The sequence below is a fragment of the Uloborus diversus genome, chromosome 8 (genome assembly GCF_026930045.1).
Source record: "Uloborus diversus isolate 005 chromosome 8, Udiv.v.3.1, whole genome shotgun sequence".
NCBI lineage: Eukaryota > Metazoa > Arthropoda > Arachnida > Araneae > Uloboridae > Uloborus > Uloborus diversus.
The window spans coordinates 145,080,722-145,104,037 of NC_072738.1; the positions used below are offsets into that span (position 1 = coordinate 145,080,722).

The 23,316-nt window shown below is 33.8% G+C and overlaps 1 protein-coding gene across 1 annotated transcript in view; it reads right to left on the minus strand.

Annotated features, from left to right (window-relative positions):
* The window catches only part of LOC129228658 (laminin subunit gamma-1-like), a gene marked incomplete at its 5' end in the record, with an annotated part of 101,959 nt that overhangs the window by 28,540 nt on the left and 50,103 nt on the right, over nucleotides 1-23,316 (minus strand). The window contains 12 exons of the mRNA XM_054863342.1: nucleotides 1,204-1,513; nucleotides 2,078-2,269; nucleotides 2,485-2,622; nucleotides 3,758-4,069; nucleotides 6,354-6,466; nucleotides 8,863-8,974; nucleotides 10,128-10,313; nucleotides 10,723-10,947; nucleotides 16,329-16,631; nucleotides 17,359-17,481; nucleotides 19,754-19,890; nucleotides 21,361-21,468. Coding sequence (XP_054719317.1) covers nucleotides 1,204-1,513; nucleotides 2,078-2,269; nucleotides 2,485-2,622; nucleotides 3,758-4,069; nucleotides 6,354-6,466; nucleotides 8,863-8,974; nucleotides 10,128-10,313; nucleotides 10,723-10,947; nucleotides 16,329-16,631; nucleotides 17,359-17,481; nucleotides 19,754-19,890; nucleotides 21,361-21,468 — 2,259 coding nt within the window. The remainder of the gene's footprint in view (nucleotides 1-1,203; nucleotides 1,514-2,077; nucleotides 2,270-2,484; nucleotides 2,623-3,757; nucleotides 4,070-6,353; nucleotides 6,467-8,862; nucleotides 8,975-10,127; nucleotides 10,314-10,722; nucleotides 10,948-16,328; nucleotides 16,632-17,358; nucleotides 17,482-19,753; nucleotides 19,891-21,360; nucleotides 21,469-23,316) is intronic.

A 23,316-nucleotide genomic window follows, 5' to 3' on the forward strand; every position in this document is an offset into this window, starting at 1 on the left:
GGGGCTAAAGTTTAGCACTGAAAACAGGACAAGGGGTCATTGCTTTAAGCTATTTAAATCTCAGGCAAACATGGAAATTAGGAAAAATTATTATTTTAGCAGGGTAGTGGAACCTTGGAACAGCTTACCGGAAGAGGTGGTAATGAGCAATTGACTAGATAGTTTTAAGAGGGCCATTGATCTTCATTGGGGACTAATTAATTAACTAGGACCAGCCTAGCTGGGCCCAGAGCCTGTTGCTGGTTGTCACATTTGTATTTGGTATGCCACATTAGTTAGATTGTTTTAATCAGGGGCACAAATTAGCAAAAATAAATAAATAAATTATAATACTAATGCAGACATCATATTCAAGGCTACACGAGTCACCTTCCTCCTTGATAAAGGAGATGAGTTTAGAAGGATGTAAAGACATCCAACAAGAGGGGTTCCTTGTGACCTGGAAACATGTGTTTGAAATTTTTTTGCGAATTCCAGCTTTTTTAATGTTGTTAATTTATTTAGAGATAAAATGTTTTAGAAATTATAAAAAAGTATTGATTGCAAAATGGAGTAAGAAAATTTCAAAGAACTCTAATACTTGGAAAAAAGAAAAGTAAATACAGAAGCTACTTGTTATAATGAGTTTGTCAGAGGACAATAAAAAGGCAGGATGTATCCAAAAATGTGATATGACCAAGGTCATTAAAAATAGGAATTGTTAACATTCAACTCACTAATGTGTGCATCTATAATAGATATTTTTTATGAACAAATTTCTGAGTAAACACAAGAAAAGAAAACTGCTCATTGCCAAGAAAATTGTCAATTGCTTTTTTTCCCCTTTTGAAATGTAAAGAAACAAATTTATAATATTTAAAATGTTCTTTGGTGAGATAAGAGTTTAGGCAATTATAACTTAAAATTTTAGCAAATTTAGAAAAATTTAATGCATCCTTGTTTCATTCATTGTCTAAAACCGGAATTAAATAGAATTTTCCAAAGAAATACAATATTTTTTACTACATAAGTGGCGTCATGTTGAAAGCAAAGTTTAATAACTTTTAATTTTTTGGGAGAGAGATGAAAAGCGTGAGATATCCAAATGAGAGATTTTACGAGCAAATGCTGTATTTATGGGAATTTGAAGTATATCTGTAAATAATAGTCTCAGAATTAATTATTAAAAAAAAACATTGTAGCAAGCATAGAAAAAATAGTTACTCATCAGCAAGCTGTCTTGCTTCTCGAGCTATCTCAGACATCCTTTCAGACTGCTGGCCAAAAATTTTCGACCTGTCGATGGCCTTTTCTAAAGCTGAAAGTCCTTCAGTTTCCAAAAATTTTCGTGCATTGTTCATAGCTTCGATAGCTCTTTTGATGATGTCCTCAGCTATTGTAATGTTTCTTTCCCCAAATCCGCCAATGTGTCGTGTATCGTCCATCTTTCTTGCAATAGTTCCAGATGTTTTGTGAATTTCCTCCAGTCTCTTACGTAGTTCCCTCAACTTGTTGCCAACTTTGCCGTCTAAGTCTATCATAAGAGAAAAGAGGAAATGGCTTGTGTCAATAATATGAAACATTTTATCTTTTTGGACATAGAAAATAAGCTTGATTTATTTACTATTTTGTATCCTGGTTGGATATGAAACTGAAATAAAAATGCCACACTCCTTTAACTGAACTACAATAAAATTGTTCTCTAGAGGCAGCAGCAGTTAATTAGTTTAAGTTTTGATCATTTTCCCCTTTGTTTCTATTGCTTCTTTTAAAAAACATTTTACCTAATGTAATTTTGATGATAAACAGCAATATATATATGTTTTTTATACAAAAAAAAAAAATTCTTAAAATATTTAACAATGGCAAACTACTACAACACATGAAATACACTGCCAGCTTTATTTCTGCTTCAGCCCTGGCTATTGGGCATTAATTTACTGAATATACTACAACACAGTTTCAAAAATTATTTTGAATTATTTTGTAATTTGCAGTATTATTTCTCTGACAAGTTCTCATTCATTAAACATTTATGTTGAGCTTACATATAGAGAGAGGAAATTTTTTAATTGAAAAAAAAGGCTGTTCCACGTACTTGTAGCACCTAAGGCATCTTCAAGTAGTTTGTCAACCTTAGCTTCAACGTCTCGTAGTTTCAAAACAAATTCTTCATCATTTAGCAGCTGTGGATTATCACGTAGTGCTTGTAGAAGCTCAGCTAACTCAGCTAGCTTTGAGCGATGAACATTGGCAGCATCCTGAACAAGATTGTAACATGGAGGACAATCTGAAAAATAAGTAAATGTACTAAGACAACGTTTTGAAATTTATATGAGCTTGAGTTTCCTTAAAATTTATTTCTTCCATCAATACTCCATACTACTATGATAATACATGACAAATTGCAATAATAATTGATCTAAAATCTCAATAAATTATTTTTAAAGTGATGATACATTACTGTTGTATTTCAAAGAAGAAGCTAAGTATATGAATACTTACCACGACAACCAGCAGATTTGTCATATGTATTTTCTTTACAACGCTCACATCTACGACCTTCTACATTGGGGCGACATGAGCACTGTCCAATTGCATCACACTGTGGAGATGTAGAGCCAATAGGATCACAATCGCATTCTGAAATAATAATTTGTGACTGTTAATAATTCATCAATAATTTTGAGAATGAGCGACATAAAATTGCTAAAAATTGAAACAAACTAATTTTCTAATGAATTAGTTTTTGACAAACAAGTTAAAAGTTTTTTTAAAAGTTAAAAGTTGTGCACAATGAAACTTGTACCTACAATTAAACTTAAATATAAATACCAATATTCCTCAGCAGCAAACAGAAACAAGAACATCAATGAGAAATAAATATTTTTTGTGCTAAAATTGAAAATATAAACAATGAAGTTGAAAAAGCACATATTTATACATACACAAAAAAAGGGGAGGGAGGAAAAGAACAATAGAGCTGCAATTATAAATGTTTTGGAACTCTAGCTTGGCTATGCAAGCGTTAAGGTAATTAAAAAAGCAGTTTCTGATATTCAAATGCATCTGCCTGTATTAAAACATTGAAAGACTAATTTTTAATGCAGTAAATGATGTTTCAATCAAGTTTAGCAGCAAATACATAAGTTTTTAAAATATTGTGAATAACTTTTCTTTAGTCTTGATCCAGGCTCAGATTCTTTATGCAGCTGTTAAAAAATCTGTAGTCTTTACCTCTCGATTTTCCCCTGCACCACATTCTTCTATTCTCCAACAAATTAGATGAAGGCTTTTGATTTTGCCTGTTTATTCCCAAAGAAATTGAGAGGAATAGTATGCTTGGATTATTGAACAGTTTTCTTAGTTGGAATTCGGAAAATCAGAACTCTAGAGTGCTCCGATTTTCCAACTCTCTACATGCTAGAGATTTGGAAGTGTATATATCATCAGGGCCGGATTTAGGGGAGGGCAGGCGGGACTACTGCCCCAGGGCCTCCACAACAAAGGGGGCCCCACAATAATTTTTTTACAAAATATCCTAACTTTCATGGGTTGAAAATATCGGATATATACACATATATCAAAATATTCGGATATATATCAAAGTATCGGATATTTTCGAAAATATGATGATCTTTTTGAACTCTGATTAGGGGTCTCCACTCCTTTGTTGCCCCGGGGCCTCCCACACATCCAAATCCGGCCCTGTACATCATACTTAGGAGTGTGTTTGATCTACACTCTAGTGTGTGTATACATACTAAACAGTACTAACCTTTGCATCCATCAATAGAAAATCCATAGTAATAAGGTTGGCACTGATCACATTTTTGACCGGTAACACCAGGACGACATTTGCACTGTCCGCTGAAAATATCACATGAATGGTCTAGTGATCCAACTGGATCACAGTTACATGATTCACATCCCTCTCCACTGGCAATGTTCCAATAACCTTCAATACACAAGTCGCAATGTTTTCCATCCACATTTTGCTTACATGGGCACTGTCCAGTTGCATAGTTGCAGACCAAAATATCAAGATCAAGATCTTTTTTCTGAGTTCCAACAGGGTTGCAGTTGCAAGCTAAAGAAATGAGGAAAGTAATTAAGTGAGTTAAAAAATGAAAGGCACTATTTTAACTAAGTAAACAATATTAATAAATGACTTAATAGATACAAGAAACGTAATATCATATTACTATAGTTGAGACAGACCTCACCTGGCAGTCAAAAGTTCCCACAGTGGGGGGGGGGGGGCAATTGAACCCCTCTTACCACTTTACCAGGTCTGCTGGCATATCGTAACGCTGTGTTAGGACCTGCATAGCTTTCACAAAGCTGCCAGGTTAGGCTTGTCCCAACTATTTGAAGTGTTAGAAATAAGTATTTGTTATGTGCACTTTTGCAACCAAAGATTCAATTCTTACACCCAACCCAGCTGAGCTTTTCTTTCTTCAACTTTTCACCATCACAACATGTAATTGACAGGAACAAATAAAAATAAACACTTCAATTTTGATAATGCACATGTACATTATTTCTGCTCAATGGATTTTTTAAATCTCATACAACTTAAATTTTTCAAAAATGAGATTGAGGTTTCTATTTTTGACACCTGGAAAACTCTTTTTGGCAGTCATCAGGATGCCTACATTTAATTTCTTATTTCTAACACAGTAGAACAAAATGCTGAATAAATTCTTTTGTTTTATTTATTTAAATTAGGGCAAAGTAATTTTCAATTCATTGATTCCAAAGCATCAAATTTAGGAAAGGTTTAAAGGAACATTGGACAACTTCATGACCCTTGCATTATTAAAGGTTCCCTTGGCAGATCATGCTGTGAACCCCTTCCATTTTTGTCAACAAGTATATAAAAATAAGTTTTAAACTCCTTCTTTACTTGCTAGTCCCTTTCTAAGTTCAGGCTTGTGATACTCTCAAGCACACCCATGTGGTGGTGAATGACAGTTTTGCAAATAATAGCATGACCTGAAATAACTGAAGGAGACAGGAGCATAAAAAAGGGCTACTGAAAGGGGTTTTGAATTGCAACTATATCCTAAACGAGCTGATGTGTGCGTCACATGACTTCCTTTTACTCCAATTTAATGTCATTTTCCCATTACTGGTAATTTTAATGTGATTCAGTAGTTTACTCTCTAAATATCACCAACAGTCGCCAAACTGAAACCAGATTTAAAAAAAAAAAAACAACAAAGTTGGCGACAAAACTTGGCGACCAAAAGGCTGGCGATATATCGCCAAGTGTCTGCCAAACTGTAACACCACTTGAGTTTACATCGAAATTAAGAATGATTTCCCTCCAAAAAGGGGCAAAAGACCCCCTCAAAAACACCCAAATGCAACCAAAAGGGGAGGTGCACAACTAGTCCCTACTAGGACACTAGGAGTCTACATACCAAATTTCAACTTTCTAGGACATACCGTTCTTGAGTTATGAAACATACATACGCACATATGCATATACGCACATACATACATACGTACATACAGACCTCACGAGAAAACTCGGGATATTTCCCATGTCTATACGTTCTTAGGCACTTATCCATGTGTGGTCGAATCGAAAAAAAAAACTCTACATTAATTCGAGGGTGAGCAAAATGGAAATTAAGGTCGATTTTTGAGTGAAATTTTTTTCACGAATACAATACTTCCTTTTTAAAAGGAAGTAAAAAGTCGTGAATACATTAATTCCTGAACTTTTTGCACACTTGGTTGTTTACTGCATTTATTTAGTCTTTATTTCACAGTCAGACCATGTGAAATTATACCAGGGTGTGTAAGTATTTACTTCTTCAGCATCTGTATAAAAGGGCTGGACTAAAATCGGTAAAATAATCACATTTTTGAGTGTTTTTCCCCCAAGAATTGTTTGGGGAACATTTTTGGAAATTCTACCCTGTGTATAAGTTGACCCCCAAACTTTTAACCTCATTTATTATACTGAATTTCTCGACTCATACGAGAGTATATACGGTATTCCTAATTTGTTACTTATTGATGTTATTTTATTAAATGCATTAGCTATTTATTACTTATCCCCTATTATTGGGGAATTATGTTTCTTATCTATGATGTACAATGACTTTCATGCACAGCATCTGTTGAGAAGGGGCCATAAGTTAGTACCAGACCATGGGTCCAATTTGATGTTAATCAGGTCTGGTGTGTAATCATCACAGCAAACAGTCGTGTTTAGTATATTATAATTATTAAGAACGATTCAAATAAAATACAATGAAAATGAGTAAGAAAACTATTGAGACTTTTGCAGTACATAAACTAGTTATTATGGTTCTACAGACTTCACACTAAAACACTTAAGAAAAAAGTTAAAATACCTTTACAATCTCCTTTTGGTAGAGCCAAAGCATTGCCATAAAATCCAGGCAGACAAGATTCACAATGCCTTCCACCTGTATTGTAGATGCATTTCAAACATTCTCCAGTACTTCTACAGGAAAAAAAAAAATTAATTTGAGTTTTGGCATCTGGAATTCAAATTATGTTTTTCGCAATCACGAGTGTGTGTGTTTGTGTTTATGTACAGGCATGAGTGTGGGTATGTGTGTGTAGGTATGTGAGTGTGTGTGCATGTGTGTGTGTGTGCATGTGTGTGTGTATGCATGTGTGTATGCATGTGTGTGTATGCATGTGTGTGTGTGTATGCATGTGTGTGTGTGTATGCATGTGTGTATGTGTGTGTGCGCGAGTGCACATGTGTGTGTAGGATATGGATGCAACCTGGAGATGGTTTTCGCTAGAGGAGCAGCATTGTGAGGCCGGTCGATGGTTGTGCTGCAGAGGAAGGGGGGGGGGAATAAAATCATAGGAACGCTAAAAACAGTCAAATGAGAACAATAAGCAATGTGATTGCTCAAAAAAACAATATTAGCTATTCCACTAAGAGAAACTATTCTAGCAATATTCAGTCATTGGTTCAATTATACGAAATGGAATGTTTCATTGAATTTAACTGCATATTTCACAGCCTAAATTGACTGTAGTGATATTTATACTAAACATTTCTCAATAAATGGATAGTTTTTGCCAATTACTCAAGTATGAAGGGAATCTTAAATTAGGATACAAATACAAAAGAGGGGGTAGCAACAGGTTTTAGGCCTATCTATGTTGGCTGTTGCAGGGCTGTACAGAATGAATTAGATCCTGTGGAAAAACTACAAAAAAAAAGAAAAGAAACGAAAAGAAAATGCCACAGAACTACTAAAAGCAACCAAATAAGCATGACAGAGCCATAAAATGTTCCCCCAAACTTCATTTGCAGTTAAAGGAAGAGGCTGAAATATTTAATGAAACTAATTAGTGGATGATGAGGCAAAGGTTGCTTTCATCCTTATATATATATAACAGCCAATGATCGAGCAATGCTCCTGACGTCACCAACAATGGAACTCGCGCCAGGGGGGGATGATAATCTGATAATATGTTTTGGTAATGTTTGACTTGCATGAAAGTGCCTTATTTTGACGAGGTTGAACTGGATCCGATAACTTAACTGTTTTACTGATAAGACTGCCATTTCAAGGGAATGAAGAAATGAAAAAGTGGTCATCAATGAACGCTATGGAGTTTACCTAACCCTACTGGAGTTTAGGGTTAATCCACTGGAGTTAGGGTTAAAATTTCAACTATTAAAATATCACCAAACAGGCAATTGCTTCGTTCAAATGTGGAAGCAATTTTCACCCGTCATATCTTGACAGGCGATTTTTCTAGTTATAAAAATGAATAACATTGCAGTGAAAAGAAAATGGCTATTAGTAAAATATTTTGCAATGTAATTCTGTGTACTTTAAATGTTAAAAATGGGCTGACATTTTGTAAAGAAAAATAATTTAGCTGATCCATGTTTCCTTTACTTGAGGATATCCTAGCATTAAAAATAGCTCTAAATAGTTTTTCTTTTAAGTATGAAATTAAACTCAAAAGAGAAACTGCTATGTAGTGTTATTCATTAAAAAATTATAACTTGATTGGTAATATTTATTTCTCGATAACCAGGATCAGAAAGACAAAGATTTAAGTTAGACAACCTTCCCTCAAAGCACAGAAAACTGCATCTTTTTATATTGCTCTAGGTTAAAGTAGGTTGAAAGTAAGCTTTTGCAATAAAATTCCATTTATATTAGAATTATACTTCAAGCAACTGCATGCAAAACTAATCCAAATGTGAGAATACTATGGGGTCTATTGTGAGACCTGATCTAAAATAGTTATACATTTGTGCCTACAAGAATGGGGGGGGGGGGTAGTCATGCCACAGACTGCCTTTGAAATCTTTAGGAGACCTTTAAAAAGGGCTTAGTCTCTTTTTGTGGGGATCTTAATCTTGAAGGTACCCTGTAGCATTAGAAGTGGGCATGCCCTCACTCTTTGGTGGGGGTGGGAAAGGCGGGTACTGTCTTAAATGCTGTTTGAGAAAATGAAAAGAAAGATGAAAACATAAATGTGAAACAAATGTTAACATCAATGCATTTTTTGTCAGCACTATGGTTACACAAGTACTTTGTAGAAGGTATTTTAAAAAAGCATTTTCTAAAACCTACTAAGGACCAGACTAACGCAAGTCAAAAAACTGCAATCTTCAGGTTTTTCTGCATTGAATGTAAAATATTGAGCCATAATAACATGATTCTATGTAAGAAAAAAACTTGTATAATTATTTACTAGTCCTATAAGAGTGAGAGTTCCAACCTTAGTATACACTGGACAAACGTTTTTACACTCTCTCTTGAAAAGTAGTGATAATATGACTCACGTTAATCTGGCTTTGAGGTACATAAAATATTATGCACTTATCACTAGGAAACATTTTTGATAGCTTACCTGTCACAATTTCCAATTGCATTAGGGTCAACATTTTCATTACATTCACATTTTCTACATTGACCTTGTGGCTCACCATAAAAACCATCCACGCAAAGATCGCATCTATGACCTTAAATTAATTATATTGGCTTTAAAAATAAAATCCATCAGCAAAATACAACATAATTTAAAAAAGAATGTTAATAGCCTCCTTAATCCCCAATATGTGCATGCCAGCACAAATATTTTTCCAATTGGAATCACATTACTTCTAATCAATAAATTTGCAGAACATGTGGACATTAAAATGATATGTGCTAGAAACCAAAATATAAAAATGTTTAATTGCACATTTATGTTTTCTTAGTGTGGATTTAAATCCAGTTTTGTCAAATTATTTATTGAGAAAGTTGATAGTTTTTTAAGAACTTTATTCAACTTTAATGCATAAAAAATGTTTCAGTTTAGCTTCAGTATTTAAAAATTAAAACGTTACTTCCAAGTGGAAACTATCAAATAAAAATGTAATCAGTTAATTTAAAAGCATCATTTTTTTTTTTCCTTTTTGGCTTTACTAAAGTTATTTTACTAATGCTTTTAGAATTGAATATACTTCAATTAAATTTAGCACATATTTAGCTTGTACTTACCAGCAACAATAAACAAATAAGTTTGTTCGTCCTTCCTTATGAAATGTCACCCATCAAAATTAGCAGTTTAAAAAAGAAAATGTATCAAGTTCAAGGTTTTGATATTGGTGTATTTGATACTGGTAAAACGTACTAAAAATACTTTGCCATATTTTACAGATTGAATTCAACTATCTTGGTTAACATAATTTTTAATATCAATAGAAGCATAACCAATATTTAATAATAAGATTTAATAGAGATGTTATAATTTATGCATACAACACATTTAAGAAATCAAGTTTCAATCTTAAATAAAATAGCAAAAAACTTATAAAATAAAGTTTTGACTAAATCATAATTATAGACTTGCAAGCCAAAAAAAAAAATAAAAATAAAAAATGCTAAGGGATCGTTAAAAAAAAAAGATAGTAGCCAATATATTCTGACAACAAAAAGGCAAAGATCCTTTTTTTTTTTACTTGCTAACTTTTTAATCTTTTTTCCTTAACTCAGTTTCATGATGGCTACTAATTAACTATGCCTGAATGTTTTACAAAAATTATCTTCATGTAAAAGATGATTTTTTTTATATAAAAAATTCCACAACGTAAATATGAGATTTTTTTTCAAATAATGATATGAAACACAGACCAGCGTATCCTTCTGGACATTCCAAACAAGCTACTTCTTCATCTGGCAGGACCACACAAGCACCATTTCCAGGACAAGGGCAAGGTTTGCAGTCATCTTCTGTACCAGTTAAGGCATTTCCATAGAAACCAGATGTACAGTGTTCACAGTTATCACCCGCAGTGTTGTGTTGACAGATGCAGCGACCTGTTTGAAGGCAATGTAAAGGTCATACGATTGAACACAAAAAAAGTGAAGTTAAAATAGAACTACGAAAAAAGTGCAAAATGTTGTAATAAATAATTTGGGCCATTCCACGGAAAACGGTCATTTTGCCCCGCACTCAACGCATCATGTATTTCATTAAAAGTAATACTTTTAAATATTAATGAATAAATTTTTTCTGCTGATTTCTTAAGCAAAAAAATTCGTCATTACCCTTTAAAATTATTAGCTTTTAATAACAACACGCATCCCTCCCTCCCAAAAAAAATGTATATACATAGGTCAACAGAAAACTCATAAAATTATTTTATAAATTTCCAGTCTTAATTTAAAAGATTCTGTGCTTAAAAAAAATAGTATCTTATAAAAAAAAATTAATCTGAAAGCTTACCAGTTTCTGGGTCACAGTATTCAGCATGTCCGTTGCAATTACATGGTACACATCTAGCAAATTTTCCTCCCCCTGGTGGGTCATGCCTATACCCAGGACCACATGATTCGCAAAATTGACCAACATATCCATCAGGGCAAGTGCACATTTCAACCCAAGTTGCTTCAACACCAATGGGGGACCGCTGAGCTGAACCCAAGCGAACGTTGTCTAAGTAACCGGAACCTAAAACAAATGATAAAAATGCATTTTAAACCTTTTAATACAGGTTCAATCAGAATTTATTAAGATTTATGACAAGGAAATCAGATTTTACCAAACATGATTTAATTTCTTCTAGTAAGAATTTTATTTCAGATTATCAATTTATATAAAAATAACATACATGTCCTAAATGTTAAATGTAAAAGATAAAATTTTTCTTTTCATTCAAAATAATAATAATCCCAATAATAATAAAATCACAACTATTTGTTTTAAAGGAAAAAAAACAAAGTTACAATCCAATTGAACTTTCTGTTGAAGCTTCTTCAATTTAGCGATATACAGTGAAACCTGTGTAAGTTGACCACTTGCAGTGCACTACTTTAGTGGTCAACTTACAAAGATTGATTTATATGATAAGGGCTGATTCCGTGCCTGAAAAAAGCGGTCAACTTACAAGGGTGGTCAACTTCACAGGTTTTACTGTGTATATATATGCTGGTAAAATACTGTCCATGGTTTGTGAGGGGTAATGACCTCCTGTATCCGCCCCTGCCTTGATAACATTTACCTCTTTTTCACGTATTAGGAAAGGATAATTGCCGAGTGTATAATCGTCGCCTCAAAACAGCGGCAGGATATACAATACAAATAATACAAATACAAATGTGACGACCAGCAACAGGCTCTGGGCCCAGCTAGGCTGGTCCTAGTCAATTAATTAGTCCCCAATGAAGATCAATGGCCCTCTTAAAGCTGTCCACTCCCTTGCTCATTACCACCTCTTCCGGTAAGCTTTTCCAAGTGCCCACAACCCTGCTAAAGTAGTAGTTTTTCCTGATTTCCAAGTTAGCCTGAGATTTAAATAGCTTAAAACAATGACCCCTTGTTCTGCTTTCCCCGCAAAAATTTAATCCATTTACATCTTTCATTTTGATAAATTTAAATAACTGAATCATGTCCCCTCTGACTCTCCTTTGCTCCAGGCTGTACATGTTAAGCCTATTAAGTCTGGTATCATAATCTTAGTGTTATTCCTGGAATTGGATGTCTAACTGTTGCTCTGAGTGATTATATAGTTTATATATATATATATAGAGAGAGAGAGAGAGAGAGATCCATCCCAAGATCAAAAAAACAGGAGGTATATCGAACTGGTGGCGTGACGACTCCTTAAAATTATTTCAAGCGAACATATCTTAAATACAGAGCAAGAGAATAGTTTGAGCTTTTGTTTTAAGAGGAAGCTGTTAATAGATCTAAATATTGACAATATGAAACTCATTGTAAGAGCAATACGTATTAACTCCGAAAGAAGGGGGTCCGGGGCTTTCTCTCCAGGAAAGTTTTTAAATTTGTAGTCCTAAAAACGCCTTTTTGACGATCTTTGGTCATAGGCGGATTTAGGACTGAGTTCCAGGGGGGGGGGGGGCATCATTTTTTAGCAACATTTTTATTGCCCCCCACTTCTATGTTTTTGTGTTTCCTGTGCTGCATAAGTCCATGCTTTACTTTTTTGTGTGTCGTTTTCATTAATGTGTGTTTTCATGCTGTCCTTTTTTAATTGCCCATAAGAGAGGGAGTTGGTATCAAGAGATTGAAGCAGGAATCCCTTTTAAGTGGGAAATAGAATATCTCCAATTTTAGGGGGCCAGGGGCTTCTCCCCCGGAGATAATTTTTTGAAATGGATATAAAATTCTGCATTTTGAAGATTTATAAAGGTTAACTGGATAGATATAACAATTGATAACTAGATTATACAGTTGTACAGTATTGTTCAAACTTTGTAAGAAACAGCCATTTTAAGTTTGAAAGAAGAAATAAACTATAGATTTCTCATTACAACAACCTTTTTTTAATTATAAGTAGTGCAGAAAACGAAAAGGAATAGAAGTAGTGTAACATTTTTTTTTCCTGGCTAAACACATTAACAATATGCGGTAGAAGTAATTGGAGCCCATTTTGCTTAGGATTTTCAAAGACTTATCGAATTATTTTCAAGGACTTTAGAATAAATAAAATTATTTAATGCACTTCATTTGTACTTTCCAGTCTCTGATATTTTAGTACTTGATTGTAAATTTTTACGGTCCTGTTCTAACTTTGTGAGAAATAGCTATTTTAAATTTAAAAGAAAAAAGAAACCATAGATTTCTCATGACAACAACTTTTCTTCAGTTGCAAGTGGGGCAGAAAACGAATAGAAATAGAGGTTGTGTGTATTTTTTTCCGTGCTAAACAGATAGACAATATGCAGAAGAAGTAAGATAAAAGCAATCAATACAAAAGAATTTCCAAAATACTGCATTCGGGATTGAATAAATAGCAAGATATGAAATATGTGAGTCACAAAAATTTCTTGAAATAATATGTTATCAACGTGAGGACCATGATTTTTACATTTTTAATACAGGATGTGGCAAGGAGCTGAATTTGACATATTTTGGCATTCCTCCCCCTCTACCATTTGTTAGAAATTTTAAAATTTAAGGTTTGTAGCCACATGTTTCCAAATATTCAAGGTTTTCAAGCACTTAAAAATGAAATTAGTTTTTTCAAGCAATTTCCATTTTTTGAGGAACGAATCATGATTTTTTTTGGGAGTTAGGGACCCACTTCAAAGCAGAGGACCTAAGCAATAGCTTATTTATCTTATAGGCAAATTCGGTCCCATTTGTAATTCACTCTTATCTGCAAATTTTTGTTTGATTTTTTTGTAATTTTTACGAAAATTCGTCAGTTTTTACGGTTAAAGGATTTTTACGATTTTACCAATCATTGTTAGGCTTTTATAAAATTTCAGCAAATTTTTCCAAAACTTTTGATGACTCAATTACTTATATTTCCATAATGACAAGGACTGATTCACTTAGACTTAGACGATTATGACTTACCTTACTTTTTAAACAGAATTTATAAAGTAAGTAAAATTGTACGCTTCCTCTAAGTAAAAAGATTCATTTAATCAAAACACTCAGATAACTGAAATTTATTCAGTTTGCGATAGTATTCTCTCTCTCTTTTTGAGAGAGATGGGGGGGGGGGGGGGGAGAGGGGGGAGAAGGAAAAAAACTGTTTTTTATATTTCCTCAAAAGGCCAATTAATCTACTAAGAACATAAATATTTTGCACAAATATACTTTAAATGTGGACACAAATCATAACGAGTAGATCGTTCTGTTAGCGCAAATGGGTGGGGGGGGGGGGAGTTTTTTCCCCTTTGCTTTAGGTTCTAATTTGTTAAAATAATCATCAATTATTATAAGTGTTGCAGCTTAATGTATAGCTCGTTTAGCCTATATTTTCATTCATATACTTGCCCAAATGGTTTTCAGTCCAAAATAGTGAATTTAGACACATTTTCAGTACCCCAGTGACAGCTGTACTATTTGTATATTTAATGTTCGTTTTTTTTTTCCTTTTCTTTTCTCCCATCAGAAAAGGACATTCGCTTTTCTCTTCATTTTCATTGAACTATTCAAAAAAGAAAAAGTCATGATTTTTTTGTTTTTAGATTTTGGAAGATGTGTTGATACTATATAAAGCCCTCCCAAAACTGGGGGGCATTGCCCCCCTCTGACCCCCATAAATCCGCCCATGTCTTTGGTAATGTTAGGGGAGGAGAGGAGAGGTGACGCTCCCGTCTATTTTTCGAAATCGTAGTTCTAAAAATGCAGTTTTAGACGATCTCTGATGATGTTAGAGGAAGAAGTTTGAGGGCTCCTCCAAGAAATTTTTCCAAACTTATAATCTTAGAAATGTATTCTGTCTTTCCTAATATTAGGGGTCGGAGGGCGCCTCCCTCCCCCAGCCTGTTTCTCAAAATTGAAACCATAAAAACAAAGATATTATCTCCAATTATGTTTAGAAGAGGGAGATTTGGGGGTTCACCATCGGATTTTTTCTGCAGTTATAGTGCTAAAAACGCAGTTTTTAATGCTATATTTTAGTGATGTTATGCGGAGAGATTCGAATGCATAAACAAGGAAAATTTTCTAATTTGCAGTCTTAAAAATGCATTCTAATTATCTTTAGCAGTGGTAGAGGAGAAGGGGGTTTAAGCACTCTCCCGGAAATTGTTTGAAAATGTAGTTCTAAAAATGCTGTTTTAGATTATCTTTGGTGATGTTAAGGGGAGCAGAGAATTAAAGGCCCATCCCAGGAATTTTTTCGAATTTGTAGACTTAAAACGCATTTTAGATTTTTTTTGGTAAGGTTAGGGGCTAAAGAGATTCTGGGGCTACTCCCAATTTTTTTTTCAAAATTGAACTTTTAAAATTGCAAATGTAGGTAATCTGAGATTCATAAGTAACTTATAGAGGAACGACAATTTTTCAAAATTGAATCTCCAAAAGCGTAGTTCTTGAAGACTTTCAATGATGTTAGCCCCCCCCTCCCCCAAAATGCTATATACAGTTGACTCTCTGTTTAACGACTTTCAAAGGACCACAAAAAATCGTCTTTAAGTAGAAAACGTCCTTAAATAGAATGCTTTTAACACTATCGTGGGCCATCTGGGATCGTGAAAAGCCATCGTTAAATAGAGAAAGTTGTTAAATAGAGCATCGTTAAACAGAGTCAACTGTAGTTAAGTAATAACACATTTTGATATTTATGTATTATTGCAATTAGACCTAATTAGGCAATGTCTTGCATATCTGTTTTATGGATAATAATATGTATGAGTTTCAATAACATAAAAGAAGTGACATACGTGATAAAAATGAAGAACAGCATAAGATTTCGTCAAATTTTGCCTAGTAGCATAAAAACCTGGTAGCATCTATTAAATAGCTTTAAGATATAATAATGGTGCAATTTGAGTAAAGCTTGGAATGATTTTGTAATTTGCAAAAGGGATAAAAATTATGAGATTTTTAAAAAAATATTTTCATCCAGCTACAGTGCGAAATGAAATTACTTGAAGTGGGTGTGGTTTTTGCTGTTTTTTTTGTACAACATACATCCAGGGGTGCTCTGAAGGGAATCACTAGGATCTCCCAAAAATTTCCTTATTCATCAAATGTGTAGACAAAATTGCTGCGGTAATATTCTCTCTCTTTTAAATGCTTAAAATTGTTTTTATCATTCAGTAAAACTAGAATTTCATTTGACAAATTGAGAATCTTCCAGAAATTTTAGTTCAGGGAGACTCTGTATGCCCTCAGTATATACTCTACCCATTATCCCCCCATCCCCCAGGAAAATTGAAATGATGAGCAAGGAATATTACATGAAATTCTCCTACTTTGAAGAGAAAAGTCTTAGCACTTAATTTAGTGTTGCACTACATTAAGTTTCAACAATGAGTTTTTTAATATTAAATTAAAAAAAGAGACTTTTCATACAAATCTTAACATTTAAAAAGGAACAAAACACTAGTTATTATTTTTATACTCACCTTCAGGGGTATAAGTTACTTTAATTTTCAATGCCGTTACATCAGAAAGGATGCTCATGAAATCATGGGCCGTAAGCCGAGGATTCCAACCATAAGCCGAATGCTCATGAAGACGAAAGCCAAACTCTTGATTGAAGGTAGAAGGGAGGGGGTTCCCTTGACCAAACACTGGTAGAGATACAGCTAGGCCGGCTCCTTCAAGGACTACGTCCTCAAGAGTGGCTTGAGGTCCTTCTTCACCAATTCTTAATGTAAAATTCAGAAACTGATTATAGGAAGCTCGTTGGTCACCTAAATATCTAGCTAAATAAAGATAAAAATAGAAAATATTATAATCAATAGATGATATAAAGTAACAAACAACATCAGCAGATGAAAATCTCTTTTTATGAACTTCAAAAAGCAACATGCAAGCTAACTGAGTATATGAAATAATGATGTAAGGCGCAAACAGTTGTATTTTGTTTGTCTTATCACTAATTTAGTAAGGATTTTAAGATTTCTGTATGGCTAGTGGTCTAGGTTTGATTTTTACTTTGATCTTGTTCCCTGAAGAGTAATGCACTTCAAACTCTAGCAATGAAGAATGATCGCAAAGAGCACTCAAGTTATTTAGCCTCAACATAAGTTTTTAGTCAACAGTTCTCTACTTTTAAAAATAGCAAAAGGTATACCACACATTAATTGAAAAAAAAAAAAGAGTATAAGCTGAACTTTAGAGAGAAAAGATAATGATTAATCAAACAGTTTGAATAACAACAATAATAATAAAAAAAAATGGTGTTTTTCAATGTATCTTCATTGCATGCATGGCCTGATCAGAGTTCCTTCACCAATAAGCAAGGTTGCTAACAAGCTAAATATTTCTCCAAGTTTACATTATGTTGTAAGTAATGGATTTCATGGAGTACAAATAAAACTTACAGAAAAGTTTTTTTCTTCTATAAATGAAAATGAAACTAAATACTATACTGCTAGGGAAATGTTACACTGTTTGGAATTAACGAATGCTAACACATGAATTAATTACCTGGAGCAATGAAATAGACTGGGTCACGAGAAATAGCACTGACTTCTATATTTTGACTTGAAGGATTGAATTTTGAAGGAATTTCTCTAGCATTGTAATCCACAGCTTGCCACTTGTCTTTATCTAGAAACACGAACATAGGAAAAAGAAAAAGTAATGAGTATGAGCCATTAATATACAAGTGAAAAATCAATTACTGTATGATTGACATAGTATGTCAATCTAAGTGAAGGTTTATTATCATTATTTTTTATGTTAGATAACATTTATATATTTGCATGTTTCATGTCATAGTTCCTTAATGAACGCTAGAATCCGTGACGTAACTAGTCTTGGAATATAGAACGGCACGTGTAGTGGGCGTTGCCCATGACGTGACAACTTTGACGTCGATCCTTCTAGAACATGTGACGTCACGTGCACACGCTTCGGGCTTGGCCACTGAAGATCATGATCAGGTAGCATTGAAGTGAAGATATGCTAATGAGATTCGGAATATAAGCGAGGCTGTTATCAGTTGATCTCACTCTCACTTCTTGCACAGCCTAGACGCGTTGGCTCATGTCAGGCAAGCCAACTTGCTGTTTGTTCAGCAAGCTTAGGCTGTTAGCCTTTATGTTTAATTGAAGTAGTATGACGTTTGTCCATTGAAGACTTCGTTCCTTATGAACGATAGTCGGGTCAATTGATAATTACTTATTAGTCTAGTGCAACGGGGTATTTGCAATAACGGTATACTTATTCTTATTTACTTTTGTTAAAGCCATAAACTTTGTTTTTATCTCTTAATAAATTAATCGATGTTTACTAAGCTATTTGTCTTCAATCATACTGATTCACGAACTCGAATTTCACACTCTGCTAAATGTATTATGTTGTTTGGGTAAGAGTTAGTTTTAATCATACCTTCCCATCCAACACTGTAAACTCCCGATTATTTGCAGGGCAGATTATCCGCAAATCAATCAACTATCAGGAACTACAGGAACGTGTATTTTGCGCAGTAAAAAGCATATACCAAGGGCTGGTTTTTTTGTTGAAAAATTGTAAATTTATACTTCATTGTTATCTTTTTATTTTATTCATTTATTTATTTTTTTGCACTTTCTTCATCATACATATACTTGTTCTTTATTAATGTTAAATTTTGTTGTGCAAAAATACAAACCATTTTTACTGTCTTGTATTTATTTTCACTGTTTGAAAAAAGTATTATGCATCAATACATACAGCTAGGATTTTGAGGAAGGACATTTTTTTATCTTATTTGTCCCTGATTTTAGCTTTTTTGAGGTTTATCTGTGATTTTTATTGTCCACGGCATTTGAGCCACGCTATTCCGCGGATAATCTGGAGTTTACTGTATCAGAAGTCAGATAAAGAAAATATTCTACACAATTTTAAATACTTAAAAAATGAATGACCAAATCACAATGCTAATTTATTTATAACTAAACAATATCAAGAAAATAATGTACAAATTGAAATTTAGACTTAAAAAATGGTCTTTTGGGGGGGGGGGGGACTCTCAAAATGGATGAAATTATTCTTTATATGTATGAATAATTATTCTTGAAATTTAAATGTTCAAGACATTTTTAAATAGAAAGATTTTTTAATGCATTTAAAAAACAATGTTTTGATCTACTATTTCAATGAAAAAAAACATGACTGAAAATTTTATTTCAGTAAATTCTGCAGACAAAAAGAAATGCAAAACATAAGAATAATTTCAAAGGGTTAAATTCTTTAAAAATACTATTTCTTTAGAAATTAAATTGTAGTTTTCCTTTTCAAGTACTTTTCGAGATTTTCAGCACATCATTCAGTGTCAAGCAGTCATTAGTTGCATTTTGAGACCAAACTTTTTGATTTGATGCCAAGATTTAAAAACCTAGGCACCAAATTAGGACGAATAAAGTTTTGGATCATATCAAAGCTTTTCTTTCCGGACCTATCATGACTGAGACACACGACTGAGGAAAAACAACTTTGTAAAATCAATTGCAAAGTACAACCAATTTTGTCACGGAAAATCTTTTTCTTCCATATATTTTACAGATATTTTAAAAATATGCAAACAGCAATACACAACATTTATATTTAATACAGATTTCTTTGTATTTTTATAGGTAAGAACTTTCCATCCTGTAAAAACGACACTTAGATTTTGCAATTTTGACGCCTACCAAACCATCCAAGACGTAATAATCATGACAGCTAAATTTAAGTTCTTATTTCTAACACTGACATCAGTTGTATGAGCTATAAATATTTAACAAGATTTTTGCAAAACTACTCAGAACACTTTCAACAATAATTGAAATCTTAATGCTTACATAGATAAAAATATTTAAATGACAGAAAATAAGTTATGAAAGTAAGATATGCGTACCTCTGGTAAACATACTGTCAATGGATAAAGCAGAATATCCTGGTGCACTACGGCAAATGGAAGAATGTCCAAAGCAAAAACATGGTAAACATCCAAATTCATTTACTGCTTGAAGATTGAAAAAACCAGGTTTGCATCTGTAATGAATGAACATCTTTTAAAGCTGTTTTCAGTGTTGTTACTGTTCTTGAGAAATAGAATTTGAATGGAACAAATAAAAGACACATGAAGATTTAGTTGCGTTTCCTTTGATTCCACAAACATAGACAAAGCACATGCAAAGATACTCTCCCTCACCTGTGAGCAAGGGTGCCCATATGGCGGGGGGGGGGGGGGGGAACATATGTAACTCGTCCTTTATATTATAAAATTTTGGATTTTCTTCTCCAAAAAATAGAACAAAAACACCTTGGGCCTAAATATTGCTAGTAAATTCCACAACGCCAAACAATTGTCAAATGTATTATCATTCATTTCTCGAAACATTTTATTGACTTTTTTGATGAAATTGCAACTTGAGCGCTAAATACACGAGCACAAAATTTTGAATTTGAAAATTATATTATTCAATTTTTACTATAGAGAATGATTTAGAGGAGAGAATGATCTGAGGGGGTGGAGGGACAAAAAACAAAAGAAAAAAAATCCAGAAATGAAACATTTAACATAACTGCCATTTTAAAATGCATAGAATTAGAAAAGCTATATTAATTGATAAAACAAAACATGACAGGATGTCACTTGGCTGAAGACTCTAATCTTCAAGAAAGAATGAAAATCAAAGGTAAAAGTACACAAGATTTTTTAAAGTTATCTTCAGAGCTCGTAACCTACAGCCTTATTTGCTTGACTTAACTATAAATGAGAATTCTTTTGAATAGATATCTATATATATATATATATAAAGGTGACGGTGTTTCTTTGTTTGTACCCGATGGCCTATAGACGCCATAGCACCTACAGCCCTGAAACGGCACAAAAATTCGAACGTACCTTGAGCCCGTGCACCTCGAAGCCGAAATTCTAAACTTCGAATTAGTTTTTTCTAATTAACTAATTAAGTTAAATTTCAGACAAGTAGAGGGTAAAAAATCCCCCCACCCCCAAGCATTATATATTGTTGGAAAGGATTTTTCTTCCCAAACAAGATGATGTTTGTTCCATTTTTCTCAATCAATTAGAACAGGAGATATAAGCGATTCTAATTGAGCCAATTTTCAAGGCTTCTCTTTTCAGAAATTGATATAACACTAGGTCCATTTTTCAGACAATTTTTCAATTACTTTCTTTTTAAATATTTTGGAGGAAGTTGCCTTTGTTGCTTATGAATATTTTACTGTTATTACTTTATTTTAAATTCATCGTGCATACATTAATTGATTTTTCTTTTTAATTAGAAAGTTGCTTAGCGAATTTGGCGATGAATTATGGAGTTTTTTACATTTGAAAGCTACTACAAATGTAATTTTGATATAATTTGTTTTTCTTTAATTCAACGGATTTTATTTAAATTTTTAGCACAGGCATCTCTGTGCGGGTACTGCTAGTTAGACAAATAAGTAAAAATCTTGCAGCAGTATTTTTGAAATAGATATTTAGTAACTTACTGATTACAACGCTGTCCCTCCACATTGTCTTTGCATCTGCAAACACCTGTGATGTGATCACAATTAGGAGAATTGTCAATGCTCCCAGCAACATTACAACCACACGGTCTGCAAAAAGATAAACATGCTCCTACATAAACAACTTTATTATAATACAATTCATTTATTTACAGCAAAAATCTTTAAACATTTAATAAGAGTTTCACTGCATTTCAGAATAATAATAATAATCATAACAATAACAATAATTGAAAAAATATATGTGTATACATAAGCAAAGTTTTTTTGTGTGCCAGGGCTGGAGAATGCATCAGATGATAAGTGCATGCATACATTATTTCGGGATTGCTTATCGGAAAATATTTTCCTTTCAGCAAAACTGGTTTTGCTGTTGGGGAACAATACATGCTTTAATATACTATCAAAGTATAACAGTTAATCCCATATTTAATTAATAGTTACTTGAATAAAATATAAAAAACTTAGCGCTACGCACGGACATTTTTTCAGTTTTTGGAATAGTTTCGATAGGTATTATAGTATTCTTCTTCATGGAGTAGTTTCTTTAAAAATAACAATGAATCAATTACCTGACATATCAATAAAAAATTGCTTGGTCCCAAGTTCCCAAGCTGTCGGGAATTAAAAGACTTGACTGTTTACATATTGTAGCGTACCAGACCATAAATAATCAAAAAGAACTTTTATTTATCTGGATTAATGGCATACAGCTATGTATAAGTAATTTGCAAATGGTTGTAATTGTAATAACTTTATTCAACTTCGTCGTGAAGTTCAAGTTATTGGCTTCGCAAACCAGACTTTTGGAACATTGCATTCCCAAGAGAATTCCGGACCTCAGTCCCGGCTCGTGGCGTAACCATCTCTGCCTCCGGATGCATTTCAGACCCCCGAAGAAAACATCAGTTCTCACCACAGGGTATTCTGTGCTCTGAGACAAAGGGGTGGAGCGGCGCCATAGTGACCGCAACTTTTGTGTAACCTTGAAGGGGATCTTGTGTAAGACCGTGGGACAACTTGTGATTGCTCGTGGTCTCCAAGAATGACCTCCTAACAAGACGTAATCGTGTGGGAGGTCGAAAAGAACCGTTCAGACCTCACAATATATATGCATATGGAGTGCTGTAGTTGTGTGTGTAGGGGGGGGGCTGTCTCTTGATTTTCTTTGGCGAGTCTTGCCAAACTCCAAGGAGAGTTCCCTTTAACATTTCCCCCCATCTACAGCATTGTGTGTGAGTTGTTGTTGCTGATTCCCTTGATCCAGACCCCTAGACCAAGTTCAAGAGATCAAGTCCCACTAAAAGGTCAAAAACATTCCCACTCTGACCCGACAGTTGCTCCATGGAGGAGCTGATACAAGAGATAATATGAAAGGGAGAGGCAATAGCCGAGCAAGGGCAGGTAGTAAAGGCCCTTGTGGAACCGTCGAAAATCAGACTTGTAATGTGGCCAGAGCTTAGCCTAGCTAAGGCAGTTTCGGCAAGTCTTGAGCAGGTGCTCTGCAAAGGGGCGATTCTCGAAAAACTGTCCAGTGCATAACGCTAAGATTTTTACTTTTTCCAGCTAACCAAAGCCTTCAAAAATAATGCTGTTGGGAAATAATACATGCTTTAATATACTATCGAAGCATAACAGTTAAACCCATATTTAATTAATAGCTACTTAAAAAAATATAATATAAATAAAATATAAAAAACTTAGCGTTAGGCACAGGACATTTTTTCGAGAATGGCCCAAAGACAATCCAGGATACTCTACGATGTACCAGTCGGGTTCAGGAGGAATCCTCCAGGTTGAGTTTGCACTGGCAATAAACATGGAATGAACAAATTTGCATTTTGCATATTATTGTCATGCAGTTATTGCCAGACTGCAGAAATGAAACATTCTCAGGGGTAGAAGTGACCGACTTGTCACATACAGGACATTTTCCGC